Source organism: Drosophila yakuba, chromosome 3R (assembly GCF_016746365.2).
Source record: "Drosophila yakuba strain Tai18E2 chromosome 3R, Prin_Dyak_Tai18E2_2.1, whole genome shotgun sequence".
Classification (NCBI taxonomy): Eukaryota; Metazoa; Arthropoda; class Insecta; order Diptera; family Drosophilidae; genus Drosophila; species Drosophila yakuba.
Window position 1 is genome coordinate 28,513,895 of NC_052530.2, and position 16,886 is coordinate 28,530,780.

General features: G+C 43.9%; 3 protein-coding genes across 9 annotated transcripts in view; 1 reads left to right on the forward strand and 2 right to left on the reverse strand.

The window, feature by feature from the left end:
• Positions 1-14,305, forward strand: part of LOC6538795 (phosphofurin acidic cluster sorting protein 2) — a 33,932-nt gene extending 19,627 nt beyond the window's left edge. For 3 of the 5 annotated variants that reach the window (XM_015193554.3, XM_002099272.4, XM_039376771.2), the window contains 8 exons: positions 6,528-6,835; positions 8,688-9,036; positions 9,951-10,076; positions 11,716-12,316; positions 12,382-12,865; positions 12,936-13,491; positions 13,555-13,671; positions 13,738-14,305. In XM_015193554.3, coding sequence (XP_015049040.1) covers positions 6,528-6,835; positions 8,688-9,036; positions 9,951-10,076; positions 11,716-12,316; positions 12,382-12,865; positions 12,936-13,491; positions 13,555-13,671; positions 13,738-13,868 — 2,672 coding nt within the window. In that variant the 3' untranslated portion in view covers positions 13,869-14,305. Of the gene's footprint in view, positions 1-5,879; positions 6,163-6,527; positions 6,836-8,687; positions 9,037-9,950; positions 10,077-11,715; positions 12,317-12,381; positions 12,866-12,935; positions 13,492-13,554; positions 13,672-13,737 lie in introns of those variants that run through there. The other 2 variants (XM_015193555.3, XM_039376772.2) reach the window with 2 other exon arrangements.
• On the reverse strand, positions 1,664-16,846 carry LOC6538796 (UPF0692 protein CG33108). Of its 3 annotated transcripts, none has more exons than XM_039376783.2 (5): positions 16,535-16,846; positions 16,228-16,475; positions 15,285-15,381; positions 15,023-15,226; positions 1,664-3,605 (listed from the first exon to the last, which is right to left on the reverse strand). In XM_039376783.2, the coding sequence occupies exons 1-5, from the start codon at positions 16,763-16,765 to the stop codon at positions 3,522-3,524; spliced, it is 864 nt and encodes a 287-aa protein (XP_039232717.1). In that variant the 5' UTR covers positions 16,766-16,846; the 3' UTR covers positions 1,664-3,521. The 3 variants fall into 3 exon arrangements, with proteins under 3 accessions (XP_039232717.1, XP_039232718.1, XP_002099309.1); XM_039376784.2 differs by lacking the exon at positions 1,664-3,605 and adding an exon at positions 6,870-7,015; XM_002099273.4 differs by lacking the exon at positions 1,664-3,605 and having other exon boundaries at positions 14,944-15,226; positions 16,535-16,845.
• On the reverse strand, positions 15,486-16,126 carry LOC26536005 (U6 snRNA-associated Sm-like protein LSm3). Its single transcript, XM_015193557.2, has 3 exons — positions 15,969-16,126; positions 15,802-15,915; positions 15,486-15,742 (listed from the first exon to the last, which is right to left on the reverse strand). The coding sequence occupies exons 1-3, from the start codon at positions 15,987-15,989 to the stop codon at positions 15,566-15,568; spliced, it is 312 nt and encodes a 103-aa protein (XP_015049043.1). The 5' UTR covers positions 15,990-16,126; the 3' UTR covers positions 15,486-15,565.
• Positions 16,847-16,886: the final 40 nt, after the last annotated feature.

The following is a 16,886-nucleotide window of genomic DNA, read 5'->3' on the forward strand; positions in this document are numbered from 1 at the left end:
ACGAGGGGAGTAGTAGGTGTCCAGGAGTGACGTCAGCGCACGCATTTCAAAATTTATGCCATGAATTTCCCCACGACGGCGTAAAGGCCCCTCACATGGCAACAGAAGCCTCATCCATGGCAATCTAATTGAAATTATTTTTCAGCTATTTCTGTTTGACAAGAGAATGGCGTGCGAACCGAAAAGAGCGAGCTCGAGTCGAGAGGAAATTCAATTATGAAAATAGCGTTGAGCGAGTGGCAAACTCATTTACCATGCGGTTTCCCATCGGCAACATCTGGTGGTTGCCCAACCGAAAATAAAAGAGGCAGGCTAAATACATATAAGGGTAGGGGCTACAAGGAGTGGCCATTTAAGATGAGTTCCAAAAGCGAGGCACCGAGTGCTCCTGTGGAAGTAGTTAAGCTGTTGAGCCCTTCTTCTTGGATGGCATGAATGGTATGAAGGGATTTGCAGTGTTCTCACGTCACTCGGTCAGGGCCAAGGTAAAGGTAAAGGTCAATCCCCAAGCTCACCTCTAACCTGGAAGGGCTGATGAAATATGTATGACATGCAAAATTGAATCTTTGCAACGTGATTTTGCGCTTCAAACTTTTGCAGCTTCTAATGGCAAACTGATCGCTGACATGGGGAAGGGTTGCCAATCCAAATATTTCCTTTTAAATGGTATATACCTAATAATTAAGTTAATTGCTTGGTTAAATCACTTTTCAGTCACCTTTTCAACGCGTTATATTTAAATGTGTAGACTCAAGTACTTAGCTTTGATTAACTTGGTTAAACTAGAACAGGGTATGCCCACTTTTGGTTTTACAACCCCAACTTACTTTCCCTTCCGGACCGAGGACTGTAAATCAACTCTATTTGCCATAAATCATGCCGTTGTCACTGTTCGTTTGGCGCAGCAGAGGATTGGCTGGGGAATCCCTAGATGAACGACTACTGGTGGCCATCAAAAGTTCGCTGCTAGCTGGCCACTTGGCCACTTGGCATGGGGCCAAGGCTCGTGAATTTGGCTCCCGTGCTCTCCGTTCAATCCATTCCGTTTGGCAGTGACAGTCAGACCCATATATACTCGCACATACTGAGGGTCAGAACTTGAACCCGAGCTAAATGAACTTAGTTATGGCCAAAAGAGGGGACAAGGGGGGGACACAGACAGCTCTGGGTCTCGCTTTCTAATTTGCAAAAATGGAATTCAAAAGCAGAACACACAGAGAGCATTGGGCAATGCGAGGAAAACCTTTTTGTCTCAACCTCAATTTGGTGTATTGATTTTCTCTTTATGCGGTCCGGCCTCCAAAAAGCGCTGCTGATGGCACTCGGTTCTTGTATTTTCGTTTGCGGGCTGCGGGGAGCGGTACCAAGTGCACTGGGGCAAAAAATGTTTTAAAATCATTCAGTATTACTTGTTTAAAGTCTTTTCTTCAAAGTTTCAGTTTCTTTAGCATGGGATATCCTCCTGTTGCACCTTCATTCACTCGAGTAAATAACCCAATTTGAAAGCATCTTGTTGATGATATGGAACTAATGGTACATATTTTTTCGGTGTGGACTGGGTGTGGGCCTGATTTGCCGCCGGGCTGTTCGCTGCTTGTTGAATATGCCTCGCCCCGTTTCGCCCACCGCCCACCACCCACCACCCACTAGCAACCAGCGGCAATCCCGCACCCGTTCGCATCCATGCCCGCAGGTGCCAGGCCGGGGCAGGCACCATTAGCAGTTGGACTCCTGCTCCTTCGGCGAACAGCAAAACCAAGAGCAAGAGCAGTGGAACTGGTTTGCTTTGAGCGGGGTGTTGGGATGATGAATATTCCATGGCCATAACGGGCTTAAACTGAAAAACAAGAGACCTGTGTAAATTGTACCTAGCAGTACCCTAGTTTCCGAAAATTTCGAAAGGACTGCAAGGAATCGTCGAAATGAATATGTATGTATGTGTTCTGCTGGGTTGAGTACTCATAAATGTTTTATGAGTGCTTTAATCGGAGTGTTCGGCTCATTAATTTTTCATGGCAATAACACTCGCAGTATCAACTGCGAAAAGAAACAGGTCGTTTGCCATTGTTTAATTATTTCTAAAGTGTATGTTTTAAATGTGCGATATATTTGTGTTTCTAATCACTTCTCGTTCGCTGGTCATCTCGATGCTGCGTAGCCCTTGGCTGTTTGCCTAATAAAGTCCATAAATAAATCTCAAGGCCGTGAGCAAATCAATCAAAAGAAAGAAACTTGTGATTTCTGGCCCATCTGTGCGTCTATATTCCCTTCGATTAAGGTCTTATAATTTGTGTAGAGGATAATGCCACGCCCACATCCTGCTGCTGCCCCCTCTTCGTCGCTTTCTCGTTCTTATGAAGCTCCTGTTGATGACAGCTCCGACAGCTTTTCTCTTTTTTTCTTTTTTTTTTCCTGTGCTGTTGCCACAACGACAGGAATTAAGTCATTTGTCCTTGAGTGCCAGAGATAAACGTTGTGCAGAAGTGTCATGGAACGAGGGGAGGGATTGGATCGGATTGGAATGGCATGGGGGCTGAATAGGGAGGCTGTATTGCGCCTCTAATGACCGTACAGCCACCCCTATATACATACATATATAGTGTGCCCCACACCCCAACGCGCTTACTGCTTTTTGCGCACCCCGACCATTGAGTGGTTAATGGCGAAATGCGTAAATTATGTCGAGAGTATCCACATTGTTCACTTCCACGCTACTGCTGCTCCGGTTGCTGTTGCTTTTCCCCTTTCTGGCTATCATCTTTTCAGCCTCCGACCTCCACAACCACCTACCACCACCCACTTGGCCGCCCCATCGGCTGTCAGTTGTCAGCTAATGACAAGATTCGTGTGCTGGCCAAGGTCAAATCAATGTATTGGCTTTCTGTGCCAGTGCCAGTTTGCTATTCCTCTTGGCTTGTTTACCCGGCACTTGATGCTTGGTTTAGGTTCAAGGGTGTATTGTGTTTTGGCAATAACACATTTATTATTTTAATATTTTCCGCTGACCCATCTTACGTTTGCCAAACATACAGAGGTCGTTGATACTGTAGAGCAAACTAGAAATGTGAGAGATAATTTTATGGCAGCTGTAAAGGCCTAAACATTACTAATGGCTTGATAGTATGTTATTTAATGGATAATAATATATAGTATGCTACCTAAAAGAAGTAGCTAAAAGTCGGAAAATTGGGTTTTTCTTTGCTGTTACTGTGGCTATAGATATAGAGAGCACGGACACTAAATCAATGTCGCTCGTCGCTTTTCAATACGCTTTTCATTACTCATACGCAGCGTGGCACCAACAGAGCGTGGGATGAATGTGCGTTGCGTTGCGGTGAGATGAGCTGAGCTGAGGTGGAAATGGGCATCCAAATGGGATGAGGTGTTGCTGGTGAGGCATCTGAATGGCGGGGTTTTGCCCATGACACATCTTTCATAGCTTTCGGCAACACTTTGTCTGCCATTATAGCGTATCTCCGCCTCATTCTGTCTCTCTGTTAGCCTTTGTTTGTTTGCTTTGCCTAGGAGCCCATGTGGAAAACATTTTTCGTGGAAATTCCTTGGACCCAAGTGTGCCTGTGCTTGTGCTGGATGCGCTCGTCTTCCTGGAAGCGCAGACAATGTCCCCAGACGGGGAAAAAGGTCATTAAAGTGTTTAAGAATTGCATGCAATTATAAAGGAATAGATAGCGAAAGAATGGAAAACAGGAAAACAATGCCTGGGAGAGAAGTCATTAACTTGTCTGCGTAATTGCAACAACGAAGACAAACAAAATAATTGCCCTCAAGTAGGAAACTTGCATTTTCTTCTCTGTTCTCCCATTTTTAATTCTTCTCTTTAACCAACACGCCAAGGGGGGCAAATGTATGTGGCACGGAATGATAGTCAATAAGCTGGTATGCAGCTTCTGCTTTGGCCCAATTAATCATCCACTGCCAGCAGTTTTTCTCAGCCACTCCATCCATCCAACCCAACCATTCTTCGTTTACCTTGCTGTGCCCGCTTTTTAATCATTCCCGTACTTATCACTTAACGGCTTTGAGGCTGTCAAAAGTTACACTTAACCGGAGTTTGCTCCGCACCCACACACAAACACACCCGGACGGGAAGCTATAGCTCATCCACTAGCACCGCCCAGCACGCGATAGATACCCAGATAGGAGCCACCCGGAGACGGAGCACCCACTGACACCCACTTTCCCTCCTACTTCCACTTCTACTCCTACTCTCACGATTCTCGCGCAGCCAACCGGCTACAGAAACCGGCCGGTGAATAGCTTTGGCTAAATGATAACGACAGCACAACATGCGAGAAAATAAACAAACAAGCCTTGTGGCGGGGTTATGCTGAAGAAGATCGAGTATTTAATACCCTTCATTTTCTTATGCCTATTAATACGATATGATTGCATCAGAGATCATTGATCAATGGGACTATGTAAATGCATACCTACAAGAAACACACATGATATATTCTGATTACAAAACTGTTTGATAATATGCGACTATAGTAAATAGATAAGGTTTCATACATATATGTATGGGCTTGACTAATAAGAATTCTTTAATTTTAAAAACAAGAGTGTTAAGCCCATTTTATCGATTACCAAGAAACAAATTGATAAGCGTTGGTATCTAAAAATTAATTATATAGAATGTGAGTGCATACCCTTAGATTACATTCAGTACTGGGTATAAAAACAGATGAGAATCGTAATTGAAATGGACTGAAAACGGGAGTGGAAGTGGTAGCCAGTTTTCGAAAATGAAGTGCCAACGGTATGGGAATGGGAATCGGAGTGCAACAAGTGACATCAGAAGGCGATGACACAAATCTTATCGCAAACAATGTAATTGTCCGATATAAGCGAGTGTGTGAAAAGCTCTCTATATATGTATATTCTCTATAAACCAGTTCACACGATCAAAAAACATGCTCTATAATTCTAGATCAACAGGAAGGAATACGTAAACTGAGTAGTTTTAAGCTCCACATACCTTAAATCTGTAACGTACATCTAAACTTAATTCATATAATTTATATATTGTCTTCGAGGATCTTTCATTTCAAAATTCTCTATATTTTACTGAATATCAAATTTCACACCAGAACTTTAAGAGCACTTTTATTCCGTAAGCAATCGGATATATAATTAATGAGCTGATTGAGTGGGTGGCCCCTTTATAAGACCCATTGGGGAGGCACCTCCACCCACTTTATACCCACTTAACACCCACTTCCTACCTAAACTTTCAGTTCAATTGCCCGAATCGGGGCGTAAAAATAGCTTTAATGAGCATTTCCCATGCAGTAAGCTTTTGACACTTGTTTAGTAATATCGAATAGCGACCCATATATACCTTCATACATACATACATATGTACATAGGCGTGTTTGTTCGGATACAATGGAATATATCGAGGCGCACGTTCAATTGCACATATTGATTTGAGTAATTTCTCTCGGTGCGCGAGTAGCTCATCTCTCTTTGCTCGCAGGTGCTCTCTCCCACTCTTATCCTGCCAGTGCTGACTGAATATCAGTGTAAAAATAGCTATATTAATATGTAGATGGCTATATTATATTATATTGTTTATTTGTAACATTCTTTAAATACCATTTGATGTATAATTTATTAACTCGAAAACAAGAATAAACCCTTTAGAGATCGTGAGGTATAGGATTGGTTATAGGTTTGATCGCTGGCTAGCAGCACAGCCAGCTATATTTAGCCAGAAAGAAGCCAAATGGGCAGCACTGCACCCCACTCTCTCGCTCCCACTGGCCCCACTGCGGCGCGCTCTCTTTCACACATCGCAAGTGCACAAAACGTGCGGAGCTGCGAGCAATTCATTCATTTCACTGACAAGCGCTCGTCGGTTCACACACTCGGCACTCGAGGAAGAGGAAGACAAAGAGAAAGAGGCGGCGAAAGAAAGCGAAATAATAACAACAATAAGACGGCAGATGAACAGATAAATCGGGTGTAGTTAAAACCAAAACCTAAAAGCCACAACAACAGCAACAGTTAAGAAAAGACAGTAAACCGTGTTATCTGTGATTTATTGACCAAAAAAAAAATAACAAAAAACAACGAAAATAACGGCGTGCACTTGCTTAAATCTTAAAATTGATGAGAAACGCACTTAACTGTGAAAAGGTGATTATTAAGAAAATGTTTAAATAAATAATAAAACAAATATATATATGTACATATTTGGTTTACAACTGTTTAAATAACTTGAGTTCGAAGTGTTTTCATAAAGACATGAGTGTATGAATACATCCATATGAATAAGACGAGTGTGTGTTTGTGAATAATTAAATTCCAAATAGATTTCTTAACGGTTCACAAACTAAAACGCAAAAGCCAGCTGCCGCTGAGCGTTTATCTTAGTTTTATCCAGCGATACGAGTTTACCCAGCTTACCATTACTTATCCAAAATATACAATTCGTACATACATACATACATACATACATACATATATATTAATATATTAAATGTATTAATCTTGTTGCGCAGATCGCGTTGCTGAATACTCCGACGAGGACGAGGAGGCCGAGTTCAGTTCGGGCGAATTCAACGACGAGGCCAACGAACTGGGCCTGATCCGGGGCTACGATCCCAAGGATCCGCGGGACTACAACCATCCGGCCAAGCATGATATGCGCAAGTATCGCAACAAGCTGCAGCGCTCCGGTATTGAGGACTGCGCCCTAGTGGGTCACCATCCCGGCAGCATTCAGCACCATCATCCCGGCGTGGTCGTCGATAGCGATAGCGAGTTCGAGATGAAGGACAAGAGCTCGTCACGGGCCAAGTTTAGCCGGGTGAGTCAATCACATCGAATCACATCATATCTTTATATCGTGTAATCCCGCCCAGCTGTTCCGCGTGGCACCCAAAAAAAAAAATGAAAAATTGTCTCTTACCCAAAAGTATTTTCATTACCGCTCGATATAATTGCGTGGCAACACGTCAGCAGGCGGAGGTCTTCTATTTGGGGGGCTCTAAAATTCATTATGCAAAGTGAATAAATATCACTTAGTGGCTATCTATATAGATTACAAGCACACATTCGCACATTCTGCACATAAAAAGGGGCAGAGCCCATTCACTAAAAAGCTAGAAACGCAACAACAGAAAAGGGGGAATTTTTTGAACCTTTTTATCAGTTGGTAAAGAATGCTAAATAGAAAGATAGATAGATAGGAGGGGTATGGCATAATTTAAATGTGCACTTAACTTGACTAAACTAAGACCATGTAAGTAATATTTAGATTCAGTCTGATATCTTTCAGGATTACCTTGTTCTAGTGCCTTCCATCCATGCCTTTTCCGGAATTTCCCAAAAATTAGCATAAGCTAATCTATGTATAAGGCATTTCCATATTATTCACATTTAGCCCATTCTAGTCATCGAAACTATGCTTAGCCTTGTCTTGCATTGTTAGTACCTTGTTATTGCTACCTCCTCATTCTTGCTAGTTTGGCATTTGCCAATTGCGAAATATTGTCAGTTCCTTGCTGCTAACCCAAATGAAATTTGTATCAAATATGTATCCGCATAGTATAGAAAAAGAGTGCATGTGTACAGGGGCACAGATACTTAAGTATCGGGCGGGAAAGGCATGCCCCAAACGGGGTGGCCAAGAATTTCTGTGGCAAATAGTTGACAATTGTTGGGGCGGCGGCCTTGGCGTGTCGCTCACTCGACTCAATTTGCTTAGACTCGCCCGGTGGCATACTTTCGAACCTATGACTATATCTCAGGGTTATATCGGGGTCGTGGACTTCCGCCTAAGAATATATATCCAAGTTGAACTACATGGAAAAACTTCTTATTCCAAGAAATGAGCAGAGAGGAGTGTTGTTCACATGAAATATGAAATAAAAGGATTTCTTTTCGAAAGAAGCAGCATATTTAGAAATTCCATGCTTTATTTAAATACCTTTCCCCTTTGAAGCATTCCTACCAATCACAACAAAGACAATTTTCTTAAGCTGCCGCTTAAATATTAAAACAGGGAGACTTTGACTCACTACTTGGCCCAGCTGTTTGGGCCAATTATGGACTTTCGCCCCGTCCTGGTGGGGCCCACCCATTCCCCCTGCGCCCCCTTTATCTACGCACCACCTGGCCAACATCCGTAGCACAGGTGTAAAATTAGCCTGCGGCTTTTATTGTCATGGCTTCTGCTTCTTTTTTCGTTGTTGTTGTTGTGCTGGCTGGCTTTTTATCGCAGGATCATTTTGAATGCTTGCCGTAGACAAAAACACGACTAATGACAGGCCGCAGCACAACAAAAAAAAAGCGTAAAAAATAAAACAAACAAAAAGAAACCGATGAGCGCTGGGCATTTAAAAAAAAGAACGATGCATAAATTTTAACAGCTCCCCAAGTCGTCGTCGCTGTCGCAGTCCTTGAGATTTCGTTTAATGGCCCATAAGCAACTCTAGATTTATCCGGCGGCAATTAAGAGGTATTAATAGGGAAAGGGAAGAGCGGAGAAAACAATATTTTCAACTTAATATAAGCTCTTTATGCATAAAGAACTTGTGTTCATATCGTAAAGATCTTGTAGCTGCTAGTGTGCCACTAGTTGTGCAGTTTAATATCCTTACCTATTTCTTTAATGGTTACTAAATTGATGCAATTATACTAATCATTTCCCTTTTTAGACGATCTCGCTGCAGCAGCGAAACTTCAAGCAGAAGATCGTGGCGCTCCTGAAGCGATTCAAGGTGAGCGAGGAGCTGGAGGGGGAATCTGGCCATCGAGGAACGGCGGCGCTGCGCGGAGAACGCGACCTGGATGCACTCTTCCAGGAGCTGGAGTCGCTGTCCTGCTGCGAGGGCGACGACTCGGGTCCGGACATGGACAGCATATCGGTGGGCTCCACGCCGAAGCCATCGCTGCGTCCCTTCTTCACCAACTCGCGGATCATGTTGCACGACAACATCACCGGAAATGGCGGAGATCTGAGCCAATTGGTGGGCGGAGGTTCGGGAACCGGAATCGGAAACACTGGTGAGTACCGGGTGAATATCTGTCAATATAGCGGGTTGATTTGACTTTGCATTTTTATTGATGTGCTATTAACTGGAGTTTGACTAAACGACTTTTGTTCCATCAATTTTGTTTGGCTTTCTAATGCGTTGCGTTGCGTTGCATTACGTTGAGTTTGTGGGCGTTACGTTGCGTTGCGTTGCGTTCTTATTACGTTACTCATTAGCTTTGTACTGACACACACAAAATTACAACTTCAATTCAAGCTTAATAAATTAAAGTAATACTAATCATGTGGATTTCTTTTTATCAGACTTAGTTGAACCGAAATAATATACACACATAGTTTTGGCAATTTTCCGGAAATTTATTATGTAAACTCTGTTTTCAATAGCAGGTCTTATTTTCGTACATTTTTTTCGGTGCTGTCTGTCCGCTTCTCTGCGATTTTCCATTGTCAACAGTTTAGGTCAAGGTTAAAAAACACGAAAAATAAAGAAAACTTGCGGACAGGAATGTCACATACACGCAGAAACGCATACAAAACACAACTCAGCATACCGACACGCACACATACACACAGTTGAAAAGGACAAATTGTTTTTCCCGGAAAATGGAAAATGGAGGCGTGGCATTGGAGACAGTTAATTGTTCTGTTGACCATGTTGACTGTCACTACCACCGCCCACTGAGCAAAAGTAGGCGCGGCATTGAACATTTTCCGGAAAAAACAAAAGCGCAACAGTAACTATTTTCGTAGCTTTGCTGAATTAACTTTAAATTGTGTTCAATATAGATGTAAGTCAAGTATTTTCGATCCAAATGCTTAGCTTAACTATACTACTTAAGTACTATATACTTGAACAACAACTCGAAACAAACAACAAACAAACATAAGATACATTTTGCATGGCTTGAACAAATCTCTCTTGCAGGCAACTCTGAGCGCCGATCATCGGATAAGAGCGACCAATTGACCAATTCATCTTACAATCTTGAAAATAACAAAAACCAAAAATGCATTCATTTAACAAACAATAACAATTCGGCAACAACACCAGGTCTGTGTACATTACAGCAAAATCTAAAAAAAAACAAAAAAAAAAAGAATACCCCCCAATCAAAATTATAGAAATACTACACACCATCACTCCCCTCCTAAAAAACCTTCAAAATGAGACCACAAACAGTTGTGTCTATCCACATACTGCAATCCGTGTCCAGTTTGTATATAAGTAATACCAGCCCAACCTATCAGATACATTTTCCATGCAGAAGATGTGTGCTATTTTCTTGTTTTTGAGTGCTAACGCCTTCCTGAAAATATTAAAAGTTATTGTATTACAAAGTTTAACTATTAAAGCTAATCTTTAAAATCAATTTCAAATATATTTCACTGCTATTGAAATATTTTAGACACAACATGTCGTGAGATTGTGCCTTTTTTCGGATTATATCAATCTATGAATCGAGATAAATGAGCTTTTATTCCGATTTCTTATATAGGATTACAAATTTTAATATTTAAAGGAGGCGTTCACCCAAATTCCTTGCCTTGCTCCACACTCACGCACAGCCCACACACGCATACAGCTACACAGCCACAAAGCCACACACACACTGCCACAAGTACACTGGAAATGTAAATGTATGCCTTGTTCGTATCCTAGTTGTTGTTGCACCACACCGCTCTGCACCTTTGCATGCTCGAAATTGGAGCGGGATTAGGGGGAATCTTTGATTTGTGCGTCAAATCCATTGATCGTTTGTTTTTCGTATACATAATACATAGTTGAGGTGCATGTTTGTGGGGTCTTAAAATAAAACTCCCCATCCCTTTTTGCCCCAACCCCCGCTCAACAAAAAAAAGGAGTCCACGTACTCAACATGTGTGAGATTGTGTGTGAGTCTGTGGCATGACAATTGAACCTTCGACGCACTTGAAGCGCTTTTCCAATTAGCCGCGACATAGTAGACGTCAGACCCTTGAAAACAACACCCTTAATCACGGCCCTATGCCGCCAGTATACCATAGCACTGGATAAAGTCTTGGATTTGTTAGCTTCCCCGGTTTTTCCCCTTTTCCCCATTTTCTCCCCCCCATTTTCTTTCACTTTCATTTTATTTACGTGTCGTGCGTTTTTTGATTAATCGGCGCATGGCTTTGAAAATTCAAGCACGACGAGCCGGAAATTTCTGCCACACAGAAATATGGCTACTTTGCCCCACCTTTAGTCCACCTCCCCTCCATTCATGGTCATAAAATAAAAGAAAAGCTTTAATTATATTCTCGGTCCGTTCTTTTTATTATTTATTATTTACACGGTGCTCCTGGGACTGGGTAACTCTTCGCAGGGGCGTTCTATTTCGGGACCTACTATTTGTGGCCGCCATTCTGTCTCACGATTCTGTTTTTACTCGTCTTGTTTGCTCTCCGCATGTCTTGTGCCCCCAGTTTCACACCGTCACTCACTAGAGCCCCATTCTCCCGCCGGGGTCATCCTAATGGCCGTGTCTTTGGAAAAGTGAGAGGAAGCCTTTGAAAAACACTTTATGTTTGAATAAGAATAGAAATGGACTTTCTGCTATATCAACTTTCCAAAACCATTACCATTATGATAGCTCCTGCATTAGACTAAACCAGATACCCAAAAACCTATAGTTTAACCCATTTCTTCAACTCTTTTGTGCTGTCCACAGATCGCGGGGGTAATGACAGCTCCGGCAATGAGGGCAACGCTGGCTATACGGATGGCCAGAACTCCGATCCGCAAAACAGTCCGCCCAGGGACAAGGACTACATGCGCCTGCAGCAGATGCAGCAGCAGCAGTTGACCCCAGTGAGCTCAGTGGCCGCCAGCATGGGCAGCGGGAGCGTGGTAACGCCCGCTCAGACGGAGAAGCGGTCACGATTGTTCCGAACTTCCAGCAATACTCCGGCGAACACAGGAAGCGGTGGCAATAGTGTCAGTGCCATTAGCGCATCGGGTGGCGGCAAGAGGAAGCACACGCTGAGCCTGAGTGCCGAGCCGAGATCCGTGCTGGAGACTTGCCTATCGCCCACCAATGTGGAGCCACGCAAGCTGCTGCTCGACCAGCTGAGTCGCGTGTTCGCCGGCGAGGACAGCACCATTCCGGAGGTGGTGACCATCATTAGCCCGCCGGAGGCGTTGGGCGGCAGTGCGCTGCTGGCCAAACTGGTCACGCTCTTTGCCAACTCCTTCAAGCCGGCCTTCGTGCCGCAGAACACTGCCGAGGTCAAGGCGGTGCTCCAGGCGCTCATGGCCAAGATCCAGAAGTAGTAAGTGTTCGCGTTCTATCATCATCACATATGCAATGCTAATGCATTTTCTTGTCCACTTTTAGTTGCAACTCCAACGCCAAGCCACCGCACACGGTGAAGGTGCTGCTAATTGGCGGAGATTGGCTGCAGGGAGCCACTCTGCGACATTACGTGGAACTGATGGGAGTGCGACCTCCGGATTGGCTGAATCACCTGCGCTTCTATCTGGTGCCCGTGGGCGGCAGCTGCGGCAGTGTGGCTCGCCATCTCAGCCAAATGGATCAGGCGTATGCGGTGATGTTCGGTTCGGACAATTGGACGCAGCTGTGCGAACGGGCCGCAGCCACAGCGGCAGCGGTCAGTGCGGTGACCACAGTGAATGCCACCGCGCTGACAACCAACCTCGCGGATGCGGCTGGTGTTGCCAAGTCCGACATCGCAGAATTGGTGCAGCGTATTCAGCGCTACCTACTGGCGGCAGGACCCTGCACGCAGATACCCATTGCTGAGGCTATGGTTAACTACAAGGACGAGGACTCCTGCCAGATCTTTGTGCCGTTTGTTAGTGTAAGTATATAGCCTAAGAATACTTTTCCATCGGCCATAAAACACTAACCATATTGTTCTTAATATACAGGATGTTCGCATTGGATATCTGGACGCACAGGCCTCGCTGGATCTTGAGGAAAACGCAGCTGTTTCCAACGCAGTCGGTAGTGGAATGGGCTCTGGATCTGCTTCGAGCTCAGCCATCCCGATAGGCAGTCAGAGCTCGCCAAATGTGCACGGCGTGGTGTCTGGTTCGCCGCCCCAGCAGCAGAGCTTGGGACGCATCTCACCGCCTCTGCAGACGCCACCGTCATCCGCATCCTCTCACCGGGAGCGCAATACCAGTGAATCGCTAAGTACGCCATCGTCGGTGCAGCAGCAGACGTTCAGTGGAGCTCTTGCGGCGGCCGAAGCAGTAGAACTGCAAGTTGACTATTGGCCCCTGGTGCGGCCGGGCGAAGGTCACACCAAGGAGTCTAAGGGTGGCTTGTCCAAGGGTAGCGACGCTGGCGGCAAGAATAGCATTAAGAGTACGTTTAGGAACCTGCAGGTGTGGCGACTGCCACAGCATGCACAGCAATTGGGTGATATGTTCAATGGACTGACTGTTAGTTTCGCCACCAAGGAAAAGAAGCAGAAGCAAAGTGAGTACATCCTACTTCTTGTTTAATACTTTATCCTAACACCTTATCCCAACCCCTTTTTAGTTATGCGCTTGGGCAAAAAGAAGGATAAGGAGCGTGATCTCGAGAAGGAGCAATGTGTAGAGGGCGTGGCCCGTTTGATTTGCTCACCGAAACAATCGCATCCAGTGCCACTGCGAGGTAAGAATGTCCATCTTCCACACACTGAAGTGTTTTACTAATTTTTCCATCGCTTCTCTTTGGCAGTGTACATTGATGGCACCGAGTGGACGGGAGTCAAGTTCTTCCAAGTATCGTCGCAATGGCAAACGCACGTCAAGAACTTTCCGATTGCGCTCATTGGCTGCACTCCCATGTCCTGTGCTGAATTATCCTAGTCATTTTAACCCCCGACCTCACACGGGACACTCCCAACTCCCACAAACAACACAGATATACGGACACAAAAACTGAAATGTGCTCGGAGCAAGGGAGCCAGTCACTTGCGCGGCAATAAATATTGTAAAACTGAAAAGAATGATAATTTATTTATAATTAGTATTTGTAAATTTTTAGTTAATAAACCGTTAGCCTGTAACGTTCATTTAAGTTCATTTCCGCACGCAACTTGTGAATTTATCAAAGATACTTTCGACCCGCAACCAGACACATACAGACAAACAAGACACTACTAGTTTAATGATATGCTTAACGTAATTATAAACTCGTCAGAGATGAACAACGCGTATCAAAATATCCTGTACAAGAAGTTCTAGAACTAAAACCAAACTAAACTGTGTAGTTACCGTTTCAATAAATTTCTATGGACACGTTGCTCCTGCCTGTTGGCATGTACTAGCATACACATATATATTCTCTAACCGACAGTTCCCAAGCAATCGGGAGCATTAGGCCCCCTGATCTCAAAATCGCCGCTCCCGTTTGGCCAACTATCAAACGAATCTAAAAGTACTGCAGCATACTAAGCCTAATTGACAAGATATTGACATTATACCCAAGCCCGTCGTCTATGTACTACCTAAATCAGAAAAATATCTGTGTGTAAAATTATATACAAAACATACTATATATAGTTACCTATCTTATCTACCATATATACAAAACCATGTGTACTACTCTTATTGTTGTGATTTTTGAAATTTCAAGGCAGCCCAGTCTTATTAGCGGATGTTGGAAAAGCATAAATTTATACATGTATACATAAATTTATACACAGCAGGCTCTAATGCAAAAGAAAGTTCGATATATCATTATTGTATATTGTATTCTATTTCCCACTAAAATCGCATTCGTGTCCCCGTAGTTGTTGCGAACCGATTAAATACGAAAACTCTACGTGTTTTTCCCAGTTTGAACTGAATGATGGAATGGAGTTCGAGGTGCGTTGATTGCGTTGCGAAGTGAAATATTGTAAGGCGTGTAATTTATAACTGTACTATTAAATATATTAAAGTTAACTACGAAATTATAAACATTTTTTATTGCAAATATTGAGATGTACATATATTTAAGAACAGCGAACATGAATCACCTGCTTTGGCAGTCCGTTGACTAGGATGCAGCGCTCGTTGAGACCCAGAGATCCACCAATTCCACCCGGTGGCAGCAGAAACTCATCGTCTGGGTAGCCTTTGGGTTGGGCAAACTCTTTCAAATGTTCATTGCTTTCGCTGAGCGTGTCCAGTAGCCAAACGGCCAGATTGCGGGATTTACCGTGACGAGCCAAGACGAAAAACTGCGGTAAGGTGTATGCATTAATATTGGCTATAAGAGCCCTAGGTTTTTTCACTTACCCGATCCAGCCGGTCCACCAGGTAACCCACAATCAAAGCCCAATGCGCTCGGTGTCCGTGTCTAACGCATGGCGCATGGTTTACATCGGAATCGTAGCTTTGGAATAACAAATTATTTAAGGACAACGCAAGGAAAAAATGCTTAGACTTAATTGTAAGCACGAAGATATTTAAAGCATACCAATGGTGAAAAAGACATGATTTCGTTTTAAAAGACATTTATAAACCTATTTAGATACAGCTTGTATAAATGCAGGTGATTTAAAGCTAAACAAGACCCGCTAGCCCACCCGCATGGGTGGCGAAACCAGAATGACTCCGTCGCCTCTAACGAATAGCATGGGAATAGTTCGCTTGGCGGTCTTGTACACCTCCTCGTAGGTTTCCTCGTCGATTTCCACTGTGGTCACCGTCTCCTCCGCGTCACCCAGCACCATGTTCAAATGCTGATCAAAGGCCTGGATAAAGGATTATATTAAGAGATGGCTGGCCAACAGCAAAAGAGGCATCAACTCACGTGAAGACGTCCTCGCAGTTCCCGCTCGTTGCGCATCTTTACGTACACCTTCTCATCCAAACTCAATCGGATGAGATCCAGGGGCTCCTTCACCGGCAAAATCACCTGGCTGAGCTGCAAGTACGGCATATAGAGAACTTCCTCTTTGCTTTAATGCTTGCACTTACCTGCTCTGTTTCGTCGGCCATTTAATTAAAATATTAGCACTTTTCGTACTTACTGACTTTAAATTGTATATTTAAGTTTGCAAAATCTAAAATGCTGTTTATAAGTTGTAGCACTAAACAAGCGCGAATTTTACAACACTGACCGAGAACAGTGTGCTGTTAACCGTTTACAAGTGCTGTTGGGCGCCAACGGCTTTAAATGCGGGGGAATACCGAACTTAAACCGGGTTTGAATTTTAATATTTTTGAAAAAGGATACGGCACCAGTAGACAGCCTCCGGCACTTAAAAGTGCCCTGACTTTTTTGCAGTCCAGAGGTCCGGCATGCAACTGGCACGCAGCTGGTCCTGGCATATGCTTCCTGGTCAGTTCAAACAAATACTGGGCACTAAATAGTTCGCCATTTAGGGTATACTCCTGCTCAATTGCATCCTTGAGGAGATCAGCTGCCGTGGGACTGCCACCGAGCAGCATGCTTAGGGCCACTAGGCCACAAGTGGGTCCAACCTTGGATACGTATATAATTGTATAATAAACTGAAAAATCTTTATTGTTTCCTTGCTCACCTGCATTATACTGTTTACGGAGTAGTATTGGCAGTGTTTTGGTGGAGCATCTTCGCAGACGCGACTTAAGTAGCATCCTTTCTGCACCTCAGGATACTCCGCAGCCCAACTGCACTTATCGGTGGGTATATGGTCCGCAGCAGGACGTTCCTTTGTTGTAGCTGGTGTGCCAGGAGTGACTTTCATGGGCGGAGTGGGAGGAGGTGGTGGCACAGGTGGAATATTCGACATGGTTTAGAATTAAATAAATAAATAGACTAGCAAGTTAACAGACAATGGCCACAGCTGTTTCCACAGACAAATATTAACAGTATTAAGTTATCGATAGGCGATGTTCTGTTTTCACCTGGTT